The 26,156-nt window shown below is 43.2% G+C and overlaps 2 protein-coding genes across 4 annotated transcripts; both read right to left on the bottom strand.

Annotated features, from left to right (window-relative positions):
- Positions 1–61: 61 nt before the first annotated feature.
- trappc14 (trafficking protein particle complex subunit 14) lies at positions 62–13,932 on the bottom strand. 2 transcript variants are annotated; one of them, XR_006152973.1, is made up of 11 exons: positions 12,506–13,932; positions 11,422–11,517; positions 10,965–11,094; positions 10,445–10,531; positions 9,952–10,072; positions 8,224–8,371; positions 7,560–7,794; positions 6,750–6,886; positions 6,002–6,204; positions 1,793–2,607; positions 62–1,128 (listed from the first exon to the last, which is right to left on the bottom strand). XR_006152973.1 is itself a non-coding variant. In XM_012822221.3 (10 exons), the coding sequence occupies exons 1-10, from the start codon at positions 12,983–12,985 to the stop codon at positions 2,454–2,456; spliced, it is 1,791 nt and encodes a 596-aa protein (XP_012677675.2). In that variant the 5' UTR covers positions 12,986–13,932; the 3' UTR covers positions 1,696–2,453. The 2 variants fall into 2 exon arrangements, 1 of the variants encoding a protein (XP_012677675.2); XM_012822221.3 differs by lacking the exon at positions 62–1,128 and having other exon boundaries at positions 1,696–2,607.
- Positions 13,933–14,427: 495 nt separating this feature from the next.
- gal3st4 (galactose-3-O-sulfotransferase 4) lies at positions 14,428–24,118 on the bottom strand. Of its 2 annotated transcripts, none has more exons than XM_031585416.2 (4): positions 23,164–24,118; positions 18,993–19,100; positions 18,387–18,696; positions 14,428–17,869 (listed from the first exon to the last, which is right to left on the bottom strand). In XM_031585416.2, the coding sequence occupies exons 2-4, from the start codon at positions 19,094–19,096 to the stop codon at positions 16,859–16,861; spliced, it is 1,425 nt and encodes a 474-aa protein (XP_031441276.1). In that variant the 5' UTR covers positions 19,097–19,100; positions 23,164–24,118; the 3' UTR covers positions 14,428–16,858. The 2 variants fall into 2 exon arrangements, with proteins under 2 accessions (XP_031441276.1, XP_012677548.1); XM_012822094.3 differs by lacking the exon at positions 23,164–24,118 and adding an exon at positions 19,816–20,437.
- Positions 24,119–26,156: the final 2,038 nt, after the last annotated feature.

Here is a 26,156-nt window from a genome sequence, read left to right on the forward strand (position 1 = left end):
AGACAAAACCTCTGAACGCCCTGATGTAGGAATGTATCCCAAAGATGAAAAGACAAAGACATTTGTCCCTGAATATATTTATTCAAGCACAAAGACCAGTAGATCACATTTTTCACACATTCAACACTTGGTTCCTTTGGTTTAAAGACATTTAACCAAAACCATCTTTAAAATAAATTCAAAAGTAAGACAATGGAGGGAGGCAATATATTGACATCACTGACCAAACGTCTGTTTTCTTGAGTGTAATAACTTAAATCTGTAAAAATAAAGTGCTTGAAATAAAAAAGAAATCCCCTTTGGAAATGATCAAAACAGAAACCCTGTCCGATGTCTGACTCCTCGTGAGTTGCTGAACTGAAATGGAAGGACTAATGAAAAACAGAGGATTGGATCTCTCTCAAGTAGCTGCTCATTTGAACCTTAAAACAAAATATCCCTTCGCTCGGTCGCTCAGACATTCAAACGGCCAAGCAGCGTGCTGAACTGCAACACAGAGGGAAATGATACTCCAATAAAGCTATTATGAAAAATAAAAAAACAGAAATGAAAACATCCAAGCAGAACTACTCCACAGTCCAAGACAGCACAGGAATGCTATTGATCACGCCTGCCACAGCTTTGCATTGGATTGTCTGCAGACTCTCTCAAAAGTGCACTACAGTCTAAGTGAAATCTATAGTCTACTTCAAAGGAGGCGCAATGCTTCACTATATAAGAACATTCTATGGTAAGCCTCCCACACTCGGATGAAATACCCAGTCTTGAGGTTCAGTCAGCAGCTTCATGATTCAGACACGGCTGTAAACATGGTGCTGTAAAATCAATAAACTTGCCTACATGCACTCACTCGAGCCCTAGTGACAACCGGCTGATTGTCAATAAAGCCGCCAGGCATTGGGTACCACATTCATGTTCAGCTCTCCATGGCGGGGGGGGGGGGGAGTCTCCTGTCACAGTTCACTGATGATGAATGCATCACGGAGGGGCACTCGGCGAGTGGGGGTGCAACAACAACGTGACAACAGGAAAGAGGGAGGGGGACGAGGAATGCGGGGACAGAATAAATCAAAATGGTGTCTGACAATACGGTGAAGCTGGGAGGAAGACTGCATGACTCCTACTCCCCTGCATACGGGCCCAGAGGAGGTGGTGTAGGGGAGGGAAGAAATGCAGTCATTTTGGTCATGGGAGGGCAAGTAACAAGCATGCAGTTGGCACACTACAGAACAGAACAGAAAAAAGGCAGTGGGAGCTTATTAAGAGAAGCAAATAAAGTGACACGGGCAAACACACAAAATAGCGTGGGATCAAAAACAGGAAGTAAGTCAAACATTAGAATAAGAACACCAAAAAACCAAAACAGCAGGAATGATGGGAGAAATGTCTTCTTTTGTTAACGGAGTGCAAAATGCTTGGAGAGGAGTGCGGTTATCGCAGGCACAAAATAACAACACCTAGTTGAATATATAAAGAGGAGTTCAACTTCAGCCACTCATTTCTTGAGGCTACAGTAAAAGATTCCAGTGTGGTGACATGAGTCAGCCCACCAACAGGCTGTGAGAACACAATGCACTCTGACAGGGAGCTGTCAGCACACACACAACCCGCTCCCACCCACACACACACACACACACACACACACACACACACACACACACACACACACACACACACACACACACACACACACACACACACACACACACACACACACACACACACACACACACACACACACACACACACACACACACACAAGCTACAGACTCCACGATGCAGTCAGACTCACCATGTCACTTCTTGCCACATATGCTTCTCCTAGCTGCCCCCTTCCACACACAAAAGATAACATTGTAAATACGACTGGATGAGAGCTGCTTGGATTGTGGGGTCCATGTGCTCTCATAAGACATATGGGCCTCCTCATGGCCTATATGTGTTTCACAGCATTCCAGAGACTGTGTGAGTATGAGCTGGTGTACTGGGGAGTGTGTGTGTGTGTGTCTGTGTGAGTGTGTCAGGTGTGTGTGTGTGTATGTGTGTGTGTGTATGTGTATGTGTGTGTGTGTGTGTGTGTGTGTGTGTGTATGCCTGCATACATGTGGTCAGTTTGTTCAGCTGAAGACCCCTTCACCAAACAGTAAACGCAAACCAAAGGCCCTTTTCTGAAAAGACCAACAGAAACCTTAAAGAGGGCTGTGTGAAATGTGAGACTGAAATGTATCCCGTCGATTGCTATAACCACTGCTAGTCTACAACAGAAGGCTCAATAAACGTGTTGAATTCTACTAGACTTCAAGTTCTCATGAATTAATACATTTACATATTCTTTTCCAGTTTTCCCCGATACAAATAGCTTCTTAACTCCAAACTCCTTACACTTCAAATACAGATAATCCAGTGTGTCATACAATAGCAGAGAGTGGATTCATGTGGAGGGATGTGAGTGTTTATCTGGGTGTATTCAGCACCAGCACCTTGCACTCCCGCTTGGCGATCTTATCCAGGGACAGAACGCCGCGCTCAGGGGGGAGGTAGAGTGGACGACCCACGGGGGAGCCAACCGGCGGGGTAATGGCCCTGCGCTCCATAACACTGCCAGTCCTACAGAAACACACACACACACACACACACACAGACGCATATGAAAGCAGCACACACACACAGACACACACACACACACACACACACACACACACACAACCTGCATCACACAAGGCAATGTTCAAATGATTCCCAGTCAGCAACACAACCTCTCCACCCACACTATTCTATCTTTATCGTTTACCTCCTACACTGGCTCTCCTACTCAGCCATCCAGCTATGTGATTCTCTTGCATTTACATTTAGATTGGTAGACTCTTGGGCAGATGTACCAACATGTTATAATTAGTGCCCGTTTTAGACGTAATTTTGTCACAAGGTGCGGCTAAAAACATGGCATGGTATGTTAGCACAGACCGATAAGGACGTATAATACCTATATACCGGTAAAATGATGGGAGACTCAATATTCAGTTGTATGTACAAAAACTGTATGGACAGTGTGGCAGACTATTTGCAGTGAAAATGTTCTGCCTTTAAAAGAAGGAGTAATTCAGATTGTGAGTTAGATGACTGAACAGGAGAAACATCCGGAAACAATGGAATCAGTAGTCTGAGCACAAGTTTCTCATGTGTACCATGTTAAAAGTGTTTCTCATGTGTACCATGTTAAAAGTGTTTCTCATGTGTACCATGTTAAAAGCAACCCTTTCTTTTGTTTGTCTTTTTATGTCTTGCTAAAGCTTTTTCACTACATCCACTTCCCTTCGTGTAGATAGATGCCTGCTACACTATTGAATTGGTTTGTTATAGCTGCACAAATAGTCTGAGAACTTTGTTTTAGTTGTGTATAATTACTGTATCTGTATCCATTTCCTGACCACTAAACCACTAAAATAAACTTGTTCCCCTTTAATTATTTTTAAATGTTCTGATCGGGGAGACAATGGAAAAACAAGATCAACATGAGCTAGGTATCACTTTCACTGGATTGTAATTTTAATTTAAAAAAGAAACGGAAGGGCCAATGCTGAAGAAAAGAAGAAAAAGATAATGTCTTGGGGCCAGGTGTGCACATCCAAAACAGTTCCGACTGGTTTTTGAGGACAGAGATGGGTTCGGCTGATTCCACTCCCCGGGTTCACAGCGGAGGCCTCCTGCAGCATGGTGGTTAGACCACCTTCTTTCATTAGACACACTTGATTTCAAAACTTCTAACCAAACTGCTCACAGAAGTCCCACAGACTTCCTCTACGGAAACAATGTCTACACAATAACAACTCACGGGTAAAACTGGCCCACTTCAAGGTAATAAAACTGTCTGTTCTCGTACCTCCTTGCTTTTTTTACTCTCTCCAGCCCTAGCTACTAACCCCAGACTTTCATAGAACCCTAGCCTACTTCAAATCATATTTTTGTTCTATGTGAGGACATAAAATGTACACCACGGCACCTGTCGCGACATACTTCATACTTGTCAGCCATGTTTTATGTGTTTAGCAGCAGGGAGCTACAGACAGCGCATGCATGTCTACCTCTCCACCAGGCCAGCTCCAAGCAGACAGGCCCCCATTATGAGCCGAGGTTCTGCTCAAGGCTTCTTCCTGTTAACAGGGAGTTCCCCTTGGCCCTGTCGCCTTTGTGCTTACTCCACGGGTGGTTCCGCCTCTGGGCTCTGTAAAGCACCTTGAAACAATTGTATTGTTTTGGTGCTATATAAATAAAATGTAATTAAATTGAAAACAAATAAACACACTAATCAAATGACAGGCTGTTACTGAAAAGACCCAAGAACAGAGCGTTTGTACATCTGGCTGGGTGCTGCTATAAAGCGGAGTACTTTTCCTTGTGGATTGACTGATGAATTATAAACGCACATCTTATTTCTTCCCCTGCAGCTTTAGGGGATTTTGACTTTAAGTTGAGAGTTTACAAAGAGGTGCAGTTTTGGCTCTGGATTGGAGTCATGTTACATAAGCACGCCTGAGACTGAGTAACCAAGTACATGTGCTCAAGTACCTGTCCTTAAGACCAATGTTGAGGTAGTACTTTACTTAACTATTTACCATTTTATGCTACTTTATGCTTCCACTCCAATTCATTTCAGAGAGAAGTATTGCACTGTCTACTCCACTGCATTCATTTGACAGCTTTAGTTACTAGTTCCTTTTAAGATGAGGATTTTGCACAATGGATAATACAACAAGCTTTTTAAATCCAACACATTGTTAATCTGGTTGAAGCTGATGTTTTAGGTTGTGGGGAGCCTGACAGATCAGACAATAATCCATCTGACACTTTCTTTTGCTTCTGAACACTTTCACCCATCAGCAGCACTACTAGGAGAAAAAGCGGAAGAGACTAAAAAAAGCCATAGAGACAGAGATTAAAGACTCTGACTCAGAGACAGAAGGCACAACCACTGCACAACCACTGCACAAGCACTGACCAGGCAGGAAGGAGCGTTTTGCAATAAAAGCATGACACCCAAACATTTGGTTAGGTTCAGCATTCTCTCTCTCTCGCTCTCTCTCTATCGCTCGCTCTCGCTCTCTCTCTCTTTACGAGGCGAAGATTTTCAGCTGATACACAACCGCAAATGACCTCAATCCAATTCATTTCTGCCGTCTTGACAGATGTTTTATGACGTATCTACATGTGGTACCAAACATCAACATTAATACTAAACTTTACATAATTGAATTCAACAGAATTAAAGATAACCTGAAATAGTGTCAGCATTATTTATGGTTATCGGACGTTAGAGAAACAACTAGTTCTATTTCTTCTTTCTTTATAATGTTAATAACCACAGTCATGGCGCAATGCTTTCTCTTCCGCACACACATCCTCAATAGCTTTCTAAAGATGAAGAGATAATTACAAGCCGATGGAGGTTGAACACTGAGCCACTTCAAATGATTTACAGCTTGGTGGTTTACAGACACAGCTTTGTGCAGGCCATCTATTATGTGAGTATTATGCGTGTGTGTGTGTGTGTGTGTGTGTGTGTGTGTGTGTGTGTGTGGTGTGTGTGTGTGTGTGTGTGTGTGTGTGTGTGTGTGGTGTTGTGTGGTGTGTGTGTGTGTGTGTGTGTGTGTGTGAGTGTGTGTGTGTGTTGTGTGGTGTGTGTGTGTGTGTGTGTGTGTGTGTGTGTGTGTGTGAGTGTGTGGGTGTGTGTGTGTGTGTGAGAAAGTGCTTTTGTGCATGCGTGCATGTGTGTGTGCATATATGCATTTATGCACGTGTATGCCTATGTGTGAGGGTGTATGTGCCTGTGTGTGTGTGTGTGTGTGTGTGTGTGTGTGTGTGTGTGAGAGTGTGTGTGTGTGTGTGCATGTGTGTGTGCACGTATGCATGTTTGCACGTGTGTGCCTATGTGTGAGAGTGTATGTGCCTTTGCCTGTGTGTGTGTATGTGTGTGTGTGTGTGTGAGAGAGAGAGAGAGACATACCTCGTGAGGTGAGACTTTGAGGGCTGCTGGTGAGAGAAGGACTGGGAGCGGCCCAGACTCAGGCTGGCCTGGTGGTGGCGCTCCAGCAGATCCCGCACCGCTGGACTGGAGGGGCTGCTCTTGCGGGAGAGGGGCCGCGCGTCGGGGGGAGGGTTGGACACAGACGCCGTGAACTGCAGTTTCAGCTTCATGTGCTGACTCAACTAGTAAGGCAGACACAGAGACAAACATTGGAAAGCAATTGAGGAAGTTTGAGGAGGGAGAAGTTGGGTTCTTATGAGATCATTTGGAGATGTTGGTGGTAATACGTCATAAGACACCCTATCAATACTACTATTCAAATAAGAAACACTGATACACTTAATACGTCATAAGACACCTTACCAATACTACTATTCAAATAAGAATCACCGATACACTTAATACGTCATCAGACACCCTACCAATACTACTATTCAAATAAGAAACACTGACACACTTAATACGTCATAAGACACCCTATCTATACTACTATTCAAATAATAAACACTGATACACTTAATGCGTCATAAGAGTAAGACACCCTATCAATACTACTATTCAAATAAGAAACATTGATACACTTAATGCGTCATAAGACACCCTATCAATACTACTATTCAAATAAGATTAAATGCTCTTATTTGAACACTTAATGCTGTTTTAATCTTTTAATGTGTCCTCCTCTCTCACACACCCACACTTTCCAAGTGACCACAATACCACTCACCTCGAAGAGTCCAGCCTTCAGGATCTGAAAGGCCACTGTAACAGAGAGGGTGCTGCCCTTGCGACAGTAACCAAGGTTACTGAGTGGTGAGTGGCACACCACAGCGTTGACAGCAGGGTCCTCCTTCTGACCTCGCCCTGGGGGGGGGGGGGGGGGGGGGGGGTGAATATGAGGACACAGGGGTAAAGGAGACATCATCAGAGACAGAGGGAAATTAGGCGCCTGGAGTGTGAGCATATGGCTACACCATGCTATCCTTGCTGACTGTGGAGACAGCCAGACTAGAGAGAGAGAGGGGGAGTGGGTGTGTTGTGAGAAGCCCCTCCAGGCTCTTGAGTCTCCCCATGTGTGAAGTCACGCTGTATTAGAGGTGGTTCACTCGAGCACAAGAGCCTTACATCATCTATCTCTGGCCCTAGATCCACAAACATGGCTGGAGTGCGAACATCCTCTGCCAATCCTTCCTCACAAACATCTGGAGTGCATATCTCTACGGTGCCAAATCCCCACCACACCCACCCCTCTCTCTATCTCTCTCTCTCCTCTTCTCCTAATACATTAAGACATGCTGGCACTTCCCCACAAAACTCCAACCCTACACAGTCCACCCTCTCTCCCTATTCCCCACTCCAGCCATCTTGTTTGTTTATCCACCCCACTCATCCCCCACCATGCTTCTAACAGACTTTGACATCCATTTGTCTCTCTCTCTTTTTATGTAACCTCTTGCTGTTCCATCTCTCTTCCTCTTTTTTTCTCTCATTCCTCTAGCCATTCTTGTTCTGTCTCAATCGCCGCCCTGTTTCTCACCCTCGGGTGTCCAAACCAGCCGGACGGCCAGGAAGTCCTGCAGGTTGTTGAGCAGCGTGTATCTGACCCGGAAGTGCTCTCGTGCCCTCACTGCACTGGGGCCTCTGGCGGTCATGATGAAGCGGGGACGGTCCAGCCGCACGCTGGGCAAGCTGTAGTGGGTGTAGATGGAGTTGGTGAAGGGAAGCTTGGAGGTGGACCACTGCAGGACGGCCACCAGAGGTACCTCAAGACCCTGACCAAAAACAGATCAAGACAGGAAGTAGAAATGAGCCTCTGAACATCACTCCTCACACTTCCTGCAGTAGTGATAATACAAGACTTCAAAGGTGTATATCCGGTTGGTACAATATAATCTCTACCACATTGTTAGCTAACTGATGATTACAACATTCATTCTAAAGCAAATGGAAGCACTGTTGACTCCAACACTATAACAATGACAGAACATTGGGCAAATACCCAGAGGCTTTCAAAACCATGAACAGAAACATCTACATCCCTCGTTTATTATGTCTGTGATATCGTTGATAAGAGATAACCTAATGTGTGTTATTTGAAGTCTTGTACTCGTGAATAGTTGTTTAGTATTTTTGTGTAGTAGTCGTTTTGATTTAGGTCTACATATTTTTAACCCTTTCTTCTCTCATTTTTCCAATCCCACCTCATTAGTATCCTCCTGTGGTTGATCATTCAACTGCAGTTGAAACAGGAAGTTCTGTTCCTCCAGAGCACTGAGCATGCTGGGAAGCGGGTTTGACGTGCTGTCCATCCTGAAGAAGGACGCCATGCCAACCTCACCAGACTGGTGGCTGGAACAGGACACAACACAACTTGAATGACCCAGTTCACCATAAGAGCCTAACGTCAGCAACGCTGATGGATACATTAGTGGCTACTTCAATGTATACACCTGCAAAATGCCCTTCATGCAAACAACCTGCTCCTAGGACATACAATGACATGCAAAAGTTCAGGCACCCCTGGTCAACGTTTCTGTTACTGTGAACAGCTAAGCAAAGCTAAAAGACAACCTGATTTCCAAAATGCATAAAGTTAAAGATGAAGTAAGATTACTTTAAATATCCATCTTTTACAGGTTCAAAATAACAATAAAAGTAAAAAGACCTGAAGCAAAAAGGTTGGGCAATGCATGGAGGGTACTTAGTAACACGCCCTCAATAATCAAATATCAGCGTGGAAATGCTTTTTGTAGAGTCTTTCTTGTTTGGGGACTTTTTTGCCCAATCTTCCTGACAAAGGGCTTCTAGTTCTGTGAGATTCTTGGGCTCTTTTGAGGTGTCGCCCCAGGTGATTGATGATGTTTATGTCAGGGGACTGAGTAGCTTTACCTTTGGCAAAGCCTTAAGCTAGCGCCTCTTGAGGTAGTCCATAGTGGATTCTGAGGTGTGTTTAGGATCATTATCCTGTTGTAGAAGCAACCCTCTTCCATCTTAAGTTGTTTTACAGACAGTGTAATGTTTGCGTCGAGAATTTGTCTGCATTTAATTGAATCCATTCTTCACTCTACCAGCTAAATGTTCCTCCTGCCACAAGCTGCAACACAAGCCCAGAGCCTGATCGATCCATCCGCGTGCTTAACAGATGGAGGAGTATTCTTTTCATGAAATTCTGCACCTTTTTTTTCCAAACGTACCTTTACTCATTGCAGCCAAAACAAATCTATTTTAACGTCATCAGTTCACAGGACTTGTGTCCAGAATGCATCAGGCTTGTTTAGATGGTCCTTTGCCAAAGTGAATTTTGTGGTGAGATGCAGGAAAGGTTTTCTTCTGATGAAGAAGCAGTTCTCTCTAAAAGTTTTCTTGGTCTGCCAGACCTCAACTTAACCTCCACCGTTCCTATTAACTGCCATTTCTTAATAACATTACAAACTGGGGAAATAGCTCCTGAAACGCTTTGCTACCTTCTTATTGCCTTCTCCTGCTTTATGGGCACCAAATATTTTAATGTTCAGAGTGCTATGCAGCTGCTTATTAGCCACTGATTGTCGGGACAAGGTTTGAGGAGTCAGAGTATTTATAAAGCTTTAAATGTGCATCCCCTGGCCTTTTCTAATGATGATTGTGAGCTAATTTTGACAAGCTAATTAGGGTCTAAGACCTTGGTAAAAGTTATTTGGGAGCTCAAATCTCTTGGGGTGCCAAAACCTTTGCACGATGCTTCTTTTTCTCACTCTAAAATTGTACAAAACAAAATAATACACTAATCTTAAAATGTTGAAAAGAAGGTTTCATCTGTCATGTTATGCCTTTTGGAAATCAGTTCATCTTCTAATACACATTTTCTATAATCAAATATTGTACCTTTACCATAAACTAAACTAATTAAGAATCAAATACGGTATATGTATTCAGCGTCTTGAACATACCAGACATTGTCAACCAGCAGAACTGAGCCATCAGGCATCATGGGAAGATAAGAGGCGTTGAAGTTGGGCAGGATTCGGATGTCACGCACACACACCTCCTCTTGGGAACTACCATTCATGACTGTACACAGAAAACATGTTCATCAGTCACAAGACTACACACAGAACACACGCAAAGACAAAGCTCATCATTCAAAAACTACACACAGAAAACATGCAAAAGACAATGTTCATCAGTCACAAGACTACACACAGAAAACACGCAAAGACAAAGGTCCTCAGTCACACAGCACTCCCTATTCTTCCCTCCAGAGGGTGGGTGGGGAAAGCAAACTCTCTCCAACAGGCCTCGGACTGCACAAGCTTTGATGTCATGGAAGGCAACACACTAAACTCAAACCTCCAGGGAAGATAAGAAACGTTTGCATGCAAAAAAAACACACAGTTGTGATCAAGAGCCCCTAACCTGAACGACTCAAAGCGAAGTCCTTACCTTTCAGGACAGTGAGGGGTTTTCCAGATACAGTCATCTGCTGACACCTCAGGTTGGGGGGAGGCAAGACATTCAGTGTGGTGCTAACTGGGAGTGACACCGCAGCGGACCAATGACAGAACAGATGGGAGAGAAGGACAGAGGCAGGGACAGAAGGGGGAAGAATAACACACGTCATGATTCTGAGATTAAGCCAAGGATTAAAATGTCAAAATCAATATTGAGGTCACGGTGGCTGGATATACGTAAGTGTGTGGAGTGTGCTTGAGGATCTAGCCGCATGTCTGTGCATATGTAGGTGTACACACAAGAAAAACCTGTTCAAGGCTACCTACTCTTTGTACAGGGAGAAAACGTTTGGTATTCTCCTACCCTGGACTTTGAAAGTGTTAGTTTGGCATTCTCCTACCCTGGGCTTTGAAAGTGTTAATTTGGCATTCTCCTACCATGGGCTTTGAAAGTGTTAGTTTGGCATTCTGCTACCCTGGGCTTTGAAAGTGTTAATTTGGCATTCTCCTACCCTGGGCTTTGAAAGTGTTAAGGTCTTGGTGGAAGGTTTGGCAGGGGCTTTTCTGCTGCAAGATGCTGAGGTAACCATGATCCTGGATCTCTGGCCGTTCCTCTTCCTGCTTCCAAACTGTCACGATGATCTGTGTGACGTCAATCAGGAATGTTTCTACTCACACATACTAACGGGCCCAAAAGACACTTTCTCCCACAACAAACATGTTTCACTTGTATAGAACTAGTTAAAATACGCACACACACACACACACACACACACACACACACACACACACACACACACACACAATGCATACTCCATGTAGGCATTATGCACAGTCCAACAACAGGCCAGAACTCCACTACACATTTAATCTCAATAATATTTTAAAAAGAAACTAGGCATGGCAAGGATTAGTAAAATCAGGAGAGGGACGTCATGCACAAGCAGAATGTTCAGGCCTGTCACTCACCTTAACTTTAACAGTGCTGACAGGAAGCTTGTCAAGAGATACAGTGAGTGGGAAAATGACCTCGTCGTTTAGCACCACGGGTTCATCCACAGGGGACTAGAGAGCGGAGGAGAAGAATGAACAACTGATAAAGACGTATGGCGGTGGAATCATAAACTATAGATCTTGGGATAGACACAGGGGCTCAGACCTGAACTGGACATTGTAATGTATTTGCACTCAGGATTATCATTGTACTGATATGACTCATACTAGTTCTGAATGAATGGCCATGTGACTTGAATGGCTCCCTGCCTTGAGAGCAACATACCATTCCATGAACTCGCCCCAACCTTAAGGGTACAACAAAGGTGTGACTGCAGAGTAAGCAGAGCAGGTCCTGTTTCTCTGCGCTCGCAAAGGAATCGGGGACAAATGGAAAGACAATTGCTTGTGTGGCCTTAGAATCTAAGCTTCTTATAGTATTTCATTTAAACGGGCAGGCCTGATTATTTCAGTTCAATCAAAAAAAAAATCTAAATCCAGACGTACCCTTCCTGGACCATGGACCATTTATTGAGCTGTTCATACCCTTGTTGGACCGTGGACCATTTATTGTACTGATCATCACTGAGTTCATGTGGCCTGATACCTCAACAAGACTTGTTGATTTAAGTAGTTTTACCACTGTGGTTTTGTTACTATGATTTAATAATGAACAATTCTAAACCATCAGAAACCAGTCAGAATCAGAAACCAATAACTCTAGCCACTGTCTCTACTGTTGATGAAACCAAAAGACGATCAAATGTGTGGCTTAAGTAGTCTAGGTGTGAGTTCTGAAACAGGTTCAAACATAACCCTTCCATTGTTTCTTTGTGTAAATGTCAGGGAAAATCGGTTGTGACTTGACTCTGCCGTGAATGGATTTATAGAATAGAAATAGCAGCATCTGAATGTAAATATAAGTTTATTTAAATCAGGAAATGTGTAGACTTCCTGTAAGCAAAGTGTCAGTCCACCAACAGGATGCTGTCTTTGTGCGTTTCGCCCCCGGCTATTTTCATTTTAAAGCAGCAATTACAATTACAAAACAGATCTTTACCTGCAAGGGTGCCTTGCGGAATTCTCGCACACCGTTACCGGGGCTGTTGTGAATAAGCATTGGCTTGCATTCTCGGAATCCACGTTTTTTTGAGCGCCCTCGACAACCATCAGCCATATCATCTTCATCAGCATCCTCCATACCCTCATCTCCACTGCTATGATAATCATGATACATCTGTGATCGCTGTCGGCTATCGCCGGGGCAGACACTTGCAACCGCGCACAGAGAATTAGCAAGATCCCTCCATGCCCGACTGCTGGGGTGCTCCGACCCGGCACTGTCCACACCCCCACTGCCTATGAGCCCCGGCGCACCATTTTGGGAGCGCAGGACGAGCAAAAAACGCACCGTCTCACCAAGGTAGAGGTGACTGCGACGTGGAAGTGAACGATACCGAGCGGGGTCCGACAGATCAGAGATGGGAACAGCTGGAAAATACATGAAATATTCACATTGGGACTCCATCATTAAAACCATATCTAACGTTAAAACAATGGCAAGCAGTGGGTATCAGCCAGATAGCATGCTGCTGTGCATTATACGTAACGTAGTTTGTTACGTATCTATGTAGCTAATTACGAAATGTTTATAGGTAACTAGATCGCTTTCCTATATTTTCAACTCATCTAAAGATAATGTAATAATACATCCATATCTATGCAATACATTGTGCCCCGCAGTTGCCTTTGCTAGCTTACTGTGCCTAGCAAGCTAAAATCAACACTACATTCAATGGCTCAAATGACAAAACACTACTGTTGCAAGTTCCCTCAATCGAGCCCCGAGAGCACAGGAGACAACAGGAAGAGTAGTTGATTGTCGATAATTATCCATTTCATCTTCTTCTCATGTCTACTTGTTTTATGGAACTTTCGAAATGCGTGTGCGCTGCAAAACTGTCCGTCTAACACAACTAAAGAATGTAATGATTGAAAGGCGATAGTTGGTTTTTGCATTAAACATTTGTATTTGCACCCATCGTCCCGCCCCCACAAGTCCTGGCGTTAAACAGAGTAGGCCTGTAGCTTATGACAGTTACTACGTCTATAATAAACGTTCACAAGCGCAATCATTTTGGTTTCCAGTCAAGTTTATTTAATTAATCCAACAGTAGAAGCGTATGAAAAATAGCAAGTGATTTCTTTATAATACTTAGTGATTTCTTTATATATCTTAAGGTCGGCCTAAGGTGTTACATAGGATAAGTCAAGGTCTGACCTCTGTTATGGAAAAAAAAATATTCTGTTCAGTGAGAAAAGAAACAATCCAATTCAAAGCCACGTCTAAATATCTTATTAATATATAGTCAATTTGTCATTATGAAAATTCAAGTAATAAAGATAATTCCATACACAGGGTAGACCTGCATGATTTATAAAGTAACCTCTACTCTGTCTTAGAAATGGAAAAAGTGACACCAAATGTTGTCAGGGACGTTTTGAAATCAGATGTGTTGGCAGCATTTCCCATGTGGTCTCATGAAATCAACACTGATTAGCTGTGTACATTACACCTTAAAGAAAACCAGCCTGTCATTATCACTATCATCATGAATAAGGTTATAATTTACATATATTCTCTAGATATATAATCCCCCGCCGTACTTCCTCGTTTAGACCTTAATGAGTATACTTCAATTGTCAATGTAATAAAATAATTGAATGACTCATCCTAGAGGCCATCTGCCATCTGGTTCGTCTGCTTTGTCACAGAAAATAAGTCATGCTGACTGTACTTTAGCCATTTATCAAAACTGGAGTCATAACCACATTTCATAACATTTGAGTCCACATAAAATGGCTTAATCCCAAGTCATGGCCATTCCATTCGGACAACAGAGACACAGAGATGACTCTTTGGTGTACCTTAAAAATGCAGTGACAGCTGACATTCATGATCTCCTTTTTAACACAAACACATTCAACCACAACCATTTATTGCATTGTGACAAAGCCATCGCAACAGGTAACAGGTCAATATTACATCAGTTATGCCATGAATTGAGAGTGAACATGACTGATTTCTTCAAGTTAACATGAACAACACATATTCCACTGTAGTACCTCTTGTTGCTGATCAATATACCATAAATAATGCTTCAAATGGTACACTTAGGGCAAATAAAAAAACCTATGTTAATGTTATATAATAATTATGATAATCACACAAAAATGCACAGCATGACATACACAAAGGGATCAAGCAGGTGAATTTCCTTTTTACTGGTTTTGGGTGGTGTTCATGAATGAAATCTGCCAACATGCAAACATTCTGCTTGATTCACATGCTAACTGCATTCTTTCAACACAAGTCAATGTGTAAGAATGGAATGTCGGGGTGATAATAGTAAAAAAAAAAAAAATGTAATTTAGGGCAATCTACATAATCAAAATTTGTGAATGACCTTGGCTATTTTTTCTGTAAATTTGTAAGTTGCTTCAGCTGTTTTAAGTTGTACAACAAACTGTTGCACAGTGCAATACAGTCAAATTCATAAAATATTTAAGGTCTCAACGTTGTTTTGAATGTGGGAAAAAAAACTTCCATTTCAAAAGAGAATAAATACAGTATTTACATCAACATTTTTTCCCAGAAAAAAGTAAGGTATTAAAGCCCTGTTCCATACAGTGAGTTATGCTAAGGCAAAATAATTGTTCATAGGTGGCATAAATGTTGAAATGAAGATCCCTGGACTAAAACGTTAAGAGACATACCAATGACCTGTTTATAACATGTACCTATTAACATGTACTGTACATTCAGTAACACCATCTTAAGTTGTCAAGCTTCCCAGTCAAACCCCGCCCCATCTCTTTTTTAACCAGTATCTTAGTTGAGACATTTTGATGTGGGGTCTAATTCAACCCATTGTAAATGTAGGTTTTAAGTGAAATAATCTGTGCAAGGCAAAATAAATACAATGACAAACTATACAGTTAAGACAATCTAATGGACACATTTGCTGATGTTGAGCAGCTTTCATTTTCCTTTGCTCCATTAAACGCATTACGGTGTACCACACGATGAATCAAAAAAGCAATCATTTCCTGGACTGCCCAGAATGAATCATAAACGGCAGAACTATTCATCTCCATTTTCAAAAGTACAGATAATAAACAAGTAAAATATTTCACAGTGCGACCAAGTGGCAACACTTTCATGGAATCCACAGACAGTCAGTAATAGCTTATTTAGCATCATGTGTCACCAGGCCACATCTGCAGAATAGGGTAAAAAAAAAAACGATTCTAATTAGAAAAGCCTTATCCAGAGGCAGTCAAGCGACATGAGGTTGCTTTGTTTTTGATTTTGTTTTGTTTTTTGAAGGATGCAGCATCTTCCTGAAAGCTCAACCTAAAAAAAAAAAAACAGACACGATTTTGATTCCCTAAACATAAAATCTGTTGCCCAGGTCGAAACAACAGAAAGAAATGTATTAACACAGAGTGTTGACACAGACAGAAGCCTGAGTCTGGGCTTGCTGTTGTGGTGTAGAGAAGCTGGCACTGTAGTTCACCGCTCCCCATTCTACACCGTTTGTGCCTTAGCCTGGCCCAAGGAGTGTGTCAATGCCAAACTGCGTGCAATGGGAATTTCATCCAGCCACCACAGCAATCAGGCATGAGCAGTGTGTATGTGTGTGTGTCTACTTGAGTGAGCATGTGAGTGTTTTCATGTGAACGGAAGATATGTTACAATATTTTACACATTTCTCTTTCATTTTGGGGAACTCACTGTATATACATGACCAGTGACTTACAAAACGTGCAGCTGGTTACTCAATCGCTTGTGTATTCGTTTCATTTGCAGACACAGCTCACCTCTGCAGCAAGCTTTTGCCATGCGCAGTACCCCTGCAATCATTTCATGGATCAGTGGCAAAATAAAACTGTGGGCTCAGTGGTTTGTGTTTGTGAGAGAGAGAGAAAGAGAAAGAGAAGAACAGAGTGAGGGTGTTGTTTCACATTTCACTATCCCTACCCCATTTGGCCACTCTCAACTTCCTCAGGAATCACCACACTGCTAAAGTCTTCCCACCCCCACACACAGTCTCTGACATGTCACTGTTATTGCCCCGGGATCCTTCCATTATGCCCCTTCCTTGCCACCTCTAGCAAACGCTGTGATACCCCAGTGTCAGATTTCGAGCATGAGAGAAACGAACGGTGTCATGGAGAGGGGGGGGGGAGGAGTGGAATAGAAGAGTTGGAGGCTTTCCCCACGCGGCCATTGCAAGCCTCTTCAGTCGCTCAGGTAGTGCAGTGCAAAGGCTAACTAGGTGCCTTTCAATTATTCAGAGATTTAAAACATGTCCTGGTCCAGAGGCAAAAAAAATTAGATTTTGAAAAACTATCTAAACCGGTCCTTCCCATCCCTTTCCCTCACTGGTAGTGACACATTGCGACCTAACCTGGTCCCGTCCCAGTCCCTCTCAATTGAGTTCCCACCCAGCTGGTCTCCAATCTTAGGGGCCAAAGGTTCCCTCCTGACGGGTGCTGCTGCTCCAGCAGCGATAGCTGCCCCTGGGGGTGGTTGAGCCCGGGGGAACTGCTGGGCATCCAGCAGGTCCTTATACTGGATCTCAGGGCGGATCATGCGAAGGCAGGCCTGCCGCGTGGAATTGTCCAGACCTGGATGCAACTCATAGCCGAGGATCTTCACCAGGCCACTCTGGAAGGGCCGGATAGTTTTGTCACGAATGCGGCCGGCCTCCACAGGCTTCCCACCATCTCGCAAGCACACCCGGGCCAGAACCTCTCGCCGTGTCCTGAGGAGAATCACCTCGGCCTCCATCCGCACCCTCCCGAACCGGTCCACTTCCTCCCAGAAGGTGCGGTTGAACGCTAGGTACAGGTGCCAGTCCAGGGCATTCCAGTCCCTTAGCTTCAGTCTCTGTTCATCGGTCAGGGCCAGGGCGGCACCCAGGTTGGCCTTGCTCCCCCAGCTCCCGCCGTCAGCGGGTTTGGGCTGCCGGGCGTTCAGGCTGAAGGACACTACAGCATCCAGTGGCCAGCAGAGAGCGTGGCGCAGGAGCACCATAGACTGGTCAAAATACTCCGAGAGCAATATCAGATTGAATGACTTCCTAATCTCTGCCTCCCCACGATGTGCCAGGCCAGCTGTGTAGTTAGCATTGTGGTCCAGGCCAAAGTCAAACCAAAGCAAGTTACGAGCATAATGGTTGTTGCGCAGCCGTGGGTCGTAGTAGCGCCGGGGGTCATTGGCAAAGTCCCCCAGGCCCTTCGCACGTTTGAAGGCTGGGGCCACAGCTTTGTAGTAGGCATAGGAGGACTCGGCCAACGCCACAGGGTCCCGCACGATGGAGAAGTAGAAGGTATCAGCAGGCATCACCTTCTCCACCTAAGAGACAGGGGAAAAAGTGACCAATTACAGTTTCCAATATGCAACCTTCAATCAGGGATTAGTTATATAGCACTGTTAATCTGAAGAAGCAGCAACAGAACACTTTTTGAATACTTAAAGTACACTTAAAGCACCCAGGTCTGGATGGTCTGTTATTGTGCTGTTTCAGAAATTAAGAAAAATAGCTAAATACCTACAAAAGAGATACAAAACATGTTTATCTGACTCTCTTGGGGACTGTAATCAGTCAATTAAGATTCTGTATTAAAAAAACAAGAAACATCCAAAGAGATGGGCATTCTACCAATTCTTTTGTGTGTGCACTGTTGACTGAAGGGCAGAGATGCACTTTTAGGCCAGTTCTGGCAGACTGAAAGCATGAAATGGTAACATTGCTTACAGCAGCTTTAATCTTTATAAAAGGCTATTTGACTCACAAATACTTGAAAAACACAAGTATATATTTTTGACATCCTTATTGTAAAACGGATCAGACTGAGGCACTATACCACACCTCGGGCTTATTGTAGCGCATGTGGTTGCCGATGATGTTGAACTCCAGCACGCGTGGCCCGCGGTAGCCTTTGACCCTGTGAGCATTGAAGAGAAGTGGGTAGCCAAACTGGTAGCCCAAGGGCAGAGCGAAGCGCAGACCTCTCTCCTCCCCAAAGCGGTACAGCATGTTAAGCACCGTGCTGCTGGCCGTCTTATGGGTCTTCAAGAACATGACGTGGGTGTGGGGTCTGCAGGGGCCATTTGGGGAGCCGTGCGCATCCTCAGAGGACAGGGGGAAGACGGAGCGGGGCCTCTCCTGCTGCATCCAGCTGGAGGCAAGAAAAACAGGTTAGGTATGTTGCTTAATGAAAGGTTACAGGAAGAAGCCCAAAGCTGATCTGCTCTGTGCTAGGACTAATTGAGCCCCACACAGGAAATAAGCAACAAAACCACTGTCTAGTGCACAGCAGTCTGTGTGGTTATGAGGGAGAGGAAGGTGCTTGCACGCGCAAAGATGAAAGTTCCTTTGTGTTGCTTTCATGTTCATTTTTTTCATACTTTTTTAAGCTTTGAGGGAGAGCACCAGAGACAGAAGGATGAGAAAGATCACTGGGCATTCTCTGACCTTTTGTTGAAGAAGCCCAGCAGCTGTCCAGTGAATGCAATGGCCACAAACACCAGCAGCGCCTTCCAAATAGGCCCCAGCCGATGACATCCCAGCCAACGCATTCTCCTGAAAGAGGAGGAGATTGTTATATTAAGTATGTGTAACATAAACAGCTCATTGGATGATTCCTACTATGATTGTTATTCATACATTTTATGAAGGTGTTTTAATTAAGACTGCATTATGTATCCCACGTCTTTGAGGAACGCATGGTACACCAAAAGGAAAAATATGTACGATGAAGATGGCAAATATAGTTGGCATCCTTTAGTATTTACAGTCAAAATCATGACTCCAATAAAGCACCCCCATCCACCAGGTTGACGCTGTCAGAGTTCAGTATTTAAGTATATAACCTACCACGCACCTAACCTCGAACAGATCAGTCAGCTTGATTGTTCGTTCGTTCGGAGCTGCGTTCACTTTGACTACTAAGATCGTTGATCTTAACAAAAAGGGGTTGAGGCTAAAGATTTAGGCTCTCGCTATGTATCATAAGCACACGATTTTTGGGAAAGAGGAGGCGTTGCTTTACACCTGCTGTACATGTATAGGTTGGCCTTATGTGTTAATACAACGGCTACAGAAGGCAAAGACAAAATCTAAATTATATAATGTAGGCTGTGGTCTATCAATGGTCAGTCTGCATAAGCGCGGCCTTTGTGTTGAGGACTATTTCTTCTCTAGAAATACTATTATGTCGATCACTTCATCAATATGAGGTCGTAGTTTGATAACACAGCTCGTGTTGTGTTTTCGTCTCTAACCCGATCAATCTTACCTTGCTCTTCGCCTGAAAACCATGATCGAACCGGGCCGGTGTCTGTGGTGCGCGGCGCTTGGCGGCTGCAACCACGGTGCATCTCGGAGACTACAGCCGTAAGTGCAGCAAGACCCACGACGTTACTTCGTGAATAAATCGCAAATGCATAAAGAAAGAAGCAGTGGTATTTCCTAGCATATTAAAGGTGAACTTGACATGAATATCCGCTTCTCTGTGACATCGACGAGCCTTTTTGAAGCTGTATCTCCGACTTCTTATTAAACGCAGGTTCTGATGGTGAAAGCAGCAGGCTTTGTGTGTACGAGCCTGGCGAGTGTGCATGGGTGGGGGCACAACGAGTGTGGGCTGGTATGGAAGGCTGAGATTCGTGCACATAGGTTACAGTACACGGTGCTGCTGCTAGTGGCGCTGTGACGTCATGTATCTCAGAAGACGAAAATCAAGGGGTAGGCTACTGGACCCGGTAAAAATAAGGATCGGAACAAAATCGTGACAATCAATTTATGTTTACTAAACAATAACTCTGTTGCAACCAAATGTAAGATCACTTAAATGAAATGGCCCATAAATTTCTACTTCAGTTTTCTCACAACAAAGAGTTTCCACCAACAACAACACTGCAACTCTGAATGCACGAAATGCACGTTTCAAAATAGTACATTATTATGTACTGCATGCATGCATGGAAATATAATAAAAACACAGTATCAACATGTAGTCTATATAGAAATTGTCTTCCTATTTTCCCTCAGAAGAAGTAAAAATATTAATGTAGGCTAGCCTAATGAGAAGAGGAAATATTAATGAAAGTCTACAAAGGCTGCATAAACAGGCTACATCAGATTATTATTAGTAGGGTTTTTAACAGGAATTAGCTGGAATTAGCAGGTATTCCAGAAATTCCAGACAATAAGCTATGTGAAGTCATGCTGTGCCAACATCAGACCCCATGAAAACAGAAAGAGCACAACCTCGAGGAGCAATAACACAATATGCCACATTATAGTCCGTATTACTCTGAGTGTGTATATTTGCAAACATCTTCCATTTCATATGTCCTAGTAGAATAAGTTGAATGAGTTCATTTCTGATGTGCAATTTAGCCAAAGCACTTTTAATATGCCCGAGATTCAGATTTCCTGCTAGTCTGCTTTACATATGGGGTGTTCCGCACACTGTTAAACACTCTGATATCACCTTTCAAAATGTATCTACCTGTTCCAACAGTTCCTCGTCAAGAGGCTAATCAAATCAGTATCAGGTTTGTTCCTAATCCTTTGATGGATTTGTCTGTAACCACACTGCACGGCAGAAAAAGTCACAAGGTGCCTTCAAGTGCACGATGGGAGACACTTACTCATGAAGCACTGGGGCCAACTGTTGAGTGTTTAGCCAAGCGTATTTGACTTCACACAGTTTCACTAGACACACTACCTCACATCACAGTGACATGCTTTCAGAGGGTCCTCCTGGGATCCTGTAACTCAAGCAGACCCTGAGTCGCCTGAGGAAAACCTAGACCGGCCTCTGAATGCTAAATATAGGGCTAAAGCCTCTAATCGTGTGACTGTGGCTAGGCCTCAGTACGCAGTCTAAGGTCTTACTGCCTGCCAGCTGCCTCTCCTTGTCCAGCATCTGTGATGAGGATTGAAAAAGATTGATGCTAAGGTGCTACAGCCGACTCCTTTGTACGTGCTCAAACCAGAGATCTTACTGTTCATTTCTGTTCTGTTTGTATTTAACATCATTAACAATATGTTTGACCTTGTGTACTGTGTGTGTGTAGGTGTGTGTTTCAGGGCGAGGAAGAGAACACATATGAAATCCCCGTTCCTCAAGCCAATCATTCTTTACCGCACCTATTATAGTTGAATATCTAAAATAGCTGTGGCTTCAATGATAAACATGCCCATTTGTTGCTCAATGAAGACAACCTTTTCAGGCAATAATAATGTGTAATCAGCAAAGCTCTTATTTTTTACTCATCTGAAAGAAGCCAGCTGTGAAAACATGTGAGTACCTTCATTTGTAAAATACAATTCGTAACAGAATTGTAAATGATTCTTGTGCTTCATTGTCACATATTAGCCATAGAAATGTGGTCTACTGCCATTCACTCAATCCACATTCCACAGCGACAGGTCTGACATATTTTTCCCTTCTCTAAACCTTTTAGAAACAAGAAGTTGGCCAGCTTGGACTGACCGGGATCACTGTCCTGGCCCAGATTCCATAGCATGAATATTTCAAACAGCACAGTCCCATCTCCGTTGCTGTTGGCGTGTATTATTTAGCAGTCTAGCGTGGTTTACAGACAAGAGGCAACACTGGAGATGGTTATCGCCTTGCTTTCATCGCATATACCAGAACACAACTGCATGGTGGAAAGTTGAAAACGCGATGCCAAGTTCATATCTTTGGCAGTAACATTCAGGGGCACAGTATCTTTGTTTTGAAGGGGCAAACTGCGCATTTGTGTTTGAGGTGCCTTTGGAGTGCACATCATCACCACTAGCTGTATGAGTCCTGATACAAGTCATACCCGGTTCTTCATTTGACCTGGCTCTATGCTAATGCCATATCTAAATAATAAGTGTAAGAATGAAGTTTATGCTATTGTTAATAGTATTTAAGCCTAAGGATATATTTAAAGTTAACACAGTAAGCATGTTTGGTGAGTTTGTCAGTATTAAGCGTTGTTAAGTTTATGCATCTACAGGCACCAGCTGGCTTGATAACTGGCTACATACTAAGGAGACATTACACACTTGGTGCACTGGGTTTAAATAAAAAAAAATAAAAAAAATTCTGCTGTCACATTTTCTATCCTGGAATACTGTGAGAACATGTTATTCCTTGTTAACTACAGAACCAACCAAAACTTAGTGGTTCCTATGAAATAGGATCAGCCAAACAAGATTATAGCCACACTAATCGACCCAATACCAGAGTAATCTGTTTAATGCCAAGGGGTGGCAACAACTGCTGTCCAAAGCTGAAATCGTGTTATTATATGACTGTTGCGAAAATATTGGTGGCAGACACAACTTCATCAAGTGACATCCTTACAAAACCAAAATCTGTGAATTAATTAATTTTGTTTTGATTGTGCTGTGTGTAGGCTAGTACACAAATGTTTTAATAAAAAAAATTAAAGCGTGTTTTTTGTAAGAGCACATTAGGCTATATGATTGCATAGCGGAATTGCAGTGGCTTGTCATTTATGGCTGCAATCTTTACAGAGCGTCTGAGTGGCAAACGATGGCCTGGTCAACTCAAAACGTTGCTGTTAGAATGTGGGCTAATCTTAACTGTTGTTGAAGGGGGGAAACCGTAAACACTTACCTTCAAAGTCTTCTTTAAATGATCTCTGAGAATAAAAAAGAAGGCTAAAGACGGTTTCTTCTTAATTTCAAACACCGGCGTTGCACCCTACAATCCTTCGGTCCACTCAATAAAGTAGTTGGTGAACTATCTGTACTATCCCACTACGCGCTCCTCTCACCGCGGGTAGAAATCTTTGCAGAAAGTTCAAACACATTCCGTCTTCTCAGTGAGCACCTCGAGATCGAGGGAGACGAGGTAAATGTAGCGGTCTCCTGTGACCAGTCCTCGCCCCCTGCAATCAGCGCATTATTAAACACTTCTGTAGCCGGCACGCTATAGCCTGACAATCAATCCTACTCTCCCTACCCTACCCTACCCCCACCTCCAAGTCTGTCACTGCTGTAGCCTACGTAAACTACCGCTCCGCGACTTTACCCCCTCCTTCACTCATCTCTCTGTACAGCAGGCCGCAGTCTGCATAGGGAAAGTCTGCACAGGCCAAGTTATACTTACTGTTAAAAATGAATTGAAATACTTTTAAAGTTCTTTTGTCACGATGATTGACATGAAGTAATTTTTCCAAGTACCCTAAGCGAATCGAGTTCAACCCTCAACCCCATGGCGCACACATCGGCTATGGGCTTAAATGCATGAACATACTCTACATAAAAGTATATCTAAAGTAATAATAGTTATTCATATAACATCTTAGATGGCTATCCTCTACCCTGGCCTGTTTTAATAGCCTACTGGTCATTAAGGTCCTTTAGCGTATACGTTGTTATTTTTGCTATTTCCAGACTGAAATATGCATGATCTTAATATCTGACATCTCGAAGAACTTCTGGTCGTTGGTTGCCTAGCCACTGTGTCTCCACCCCCATCTGTTCTTGCACACAATATCCCCCGAAAACAAACGAGTCATTCATCCCGGTGCTCTCGCGCTGCTGCTTGCTAGCTGGAGATGATGAATAGCAAAGGGGCAACAGGGATCACGAGCACCACACGAGAACAGAAACGGAGGCCTGGTTCTTGAATGGGACATGGCGAAAAGACAGAGTCCAGTACCTACAGACCCACAGGTCTCGGCATCTGAGGGCACTCAAAGGGCTGTTTGTGATTTTGTCTGTTTTTTCTTTAAGTCTACGAGCTGCAGGCTATTAATATCCTGCCATGAGTAGGCTACAATGTGTTTTCGATTAAACCGAGTTTGTTATTCTCAAACTATTTCAAGTCGTGAGTACGTGCGTGTGTGTGCGTGTGTGATAGAGAGGGGGGGGAGTGTGTGTGTGTGTGTGTGCCTGTGCGCCCGTGTGCAAGTGGCCTAACCGAGGAATGCTGACTACGGATCATATTATAGCTCCTCCAAAACCTCAGTCCAGACAGTTAGTTTCACATGTGTAACTCATTCAGCTCCCACAACCAGTCCCTCAATTAATATCGCCCCCCCCCCCCCCTTTTTACCTCTCTCTCTGTCTCTCTCTCACTCACACACACACACACACACACACACACACAAAGACAGCCAGAAAGGTCTTGGAAATGTAATCGCAGATGACAGGAAAAATGTGCTGCATAGTTCATTGTCCTACCTCATCTTGACTGTATTTCATTGAGCCTCAGTTGCGTTCTTCAACTGAAGATCTCTCTCTCTCTCTCTCTCTCTCTCTCTCTCTCTTTTTTCTCTCTCTTACACACACAAACACACACTTAGTGGAGAGAGACAGAGAGACTTGCATTTGTTGTAGCATTCTTGAGATTACACTGACACCTAGTGGTTAACAAAAATATTGGCAGCGCTCTTCTCATTTTCCCAAACACCTCACACTGAAATAGTTTGAAATAGTTAGTCAATTTACCAAAAACCATAAGTGCAGCTGAGTATAATTCACTTCTTGGGATCAACACATACATGCTTATCTTTACATCTCCTGTTCAGCATTTGTGCTAAGTGAGTGTCATGCATGCACTCATGCATGCAGTTGAAAGGGGGGGGGGGGTTAAAGGTCAAGTTGTCATATGTTTTTACTATTTGTGCTACAGTAAGTATTTATCAAGATGGCGTCAAAGACATTGTCTTCAAACACATTTCTTAAATATTTGGGATTTTTTTAACCTGGGCCCTATTTTCCCATCTTTTTGGGTCCAAAATTTTTCCTAGGGACAAACATCATTCCAGTGCTTTACAGAAACTGTAACTTCCAAAACTGTAGAAACAGTTATGTTCTGTTTACAGTTATTGAGGTAAAATGGAAGAGGTATCTCCCTTTACACAGAGGATTTAAACAATGATTCACTAAATTTGACAAATTAATTCAATCTTATAATGATATTATATTTGTTTGTGAGCAAAAACAAAAAGCAGTTTGAAAAATCCCGAAGTTTCCTAATAATGTCCAATCGCATTGGACTTCTTAGCTTGCCATAGGCTCAGTTATCATGGCACTGTTAAATATCAAAGAATGTCAAATACAGAATCTTTAAAACTGAGCTAGAGATATGGTCAAGTAAATATGTTTCATCATCTTGATCAGAATTTGTTTTGTATGCAACAACATGCCCTGAAATGACTGAAATAAAAACTAAAATACATTTGTTCCCCATGGAAACAGAAAAGGTGGCCAAGTGGTTAAAGTCATGAACTGCTAAGCCATTGTTTACATGTGTTGGCCTGCAAGTTCAGTCCTATAGAAAGGTAATGTGTTTGAAGGTGTAGGCACAAGTTCAATCAGAAAGGTAATGTGTTTGAAGGTGTAGGCACAAGTTCAGTCGTGTAGAAAGGTCATGTGTTTGAAGGTGTAGGCACAAGTTCAATCAGAAAGGTAATGTGTTTGAAGGTGTAGGCACAAGTTCAGTCGTGTAGAAAGGTCATGTGTTTGAAGGTGTAGGCACAAGTTCAATCAGAAAGGTAATGTGTTTGAAGGTGTAGGCACAAGTTCAGTCGTGTAGAAAGGTCATGTGTTTGAAGGTGTAGGCACAAGTTCAATCAGAAAGGTAATGTGTTTGAAGGT

This window comes from Clupea harengus, chromosome 18, assembly GCF_900700415.2.
Source record: "Clupea harengus chromosome 18, Ch_v2.0.2, whole genome shotgun sequence".
In the NCBI taxonomy this organism is placed as follows: Eukaryota; Metazoa; Chordata; class Actinopteri; order Clupeiformes; family Clupeidae; genus Clupea; species Clupea harengus.

Bases quoted from the DNA above. Each gene is read 5' to 3' on its own strand.
- trappc14 (XM_012822221.3), bottom strand. From the start codon at position 12,985: ATGGTTTTAATGATGGAGTCCCAATGTGAATATTTCATGTATTTTCCA. The intron at 11,095-11,421 runs GTGAGTGACAGG...GACGTCACACAG, and splicing joins TCAGCACTGTTAAAGTTAAG to ATCATCGTGACAGTTTGGAA. The intron at 10,073-10,444 runs GTAAGGACTTCG...TTCTGTGTACAG, and splicing joins ACCCCTCACTGTCCTGAAAG to TCATGAATGGTAGTTCCCAA.
- gal3st4 (XM_012822094.3), bottom strand. From the start codon at position 19,838: ATGGTTTTCAGGCGAAGAGCAAG. The intron at 18,697-18,992 runs GTCAGAGAATGC...TCTTGCCTCCAG, and splicing joins CTGGGCTTCTTCAACAAAAG to CTGGATGCAGCAGGAGAGGC. The intron at 17,870-18,386 runs GTGTGGTATAGT...CCTGTCTCTTAG, and splicing joins TGCGCTACAATAAGCCCGAG to GTGGAGAAGGTGATGCCTGC.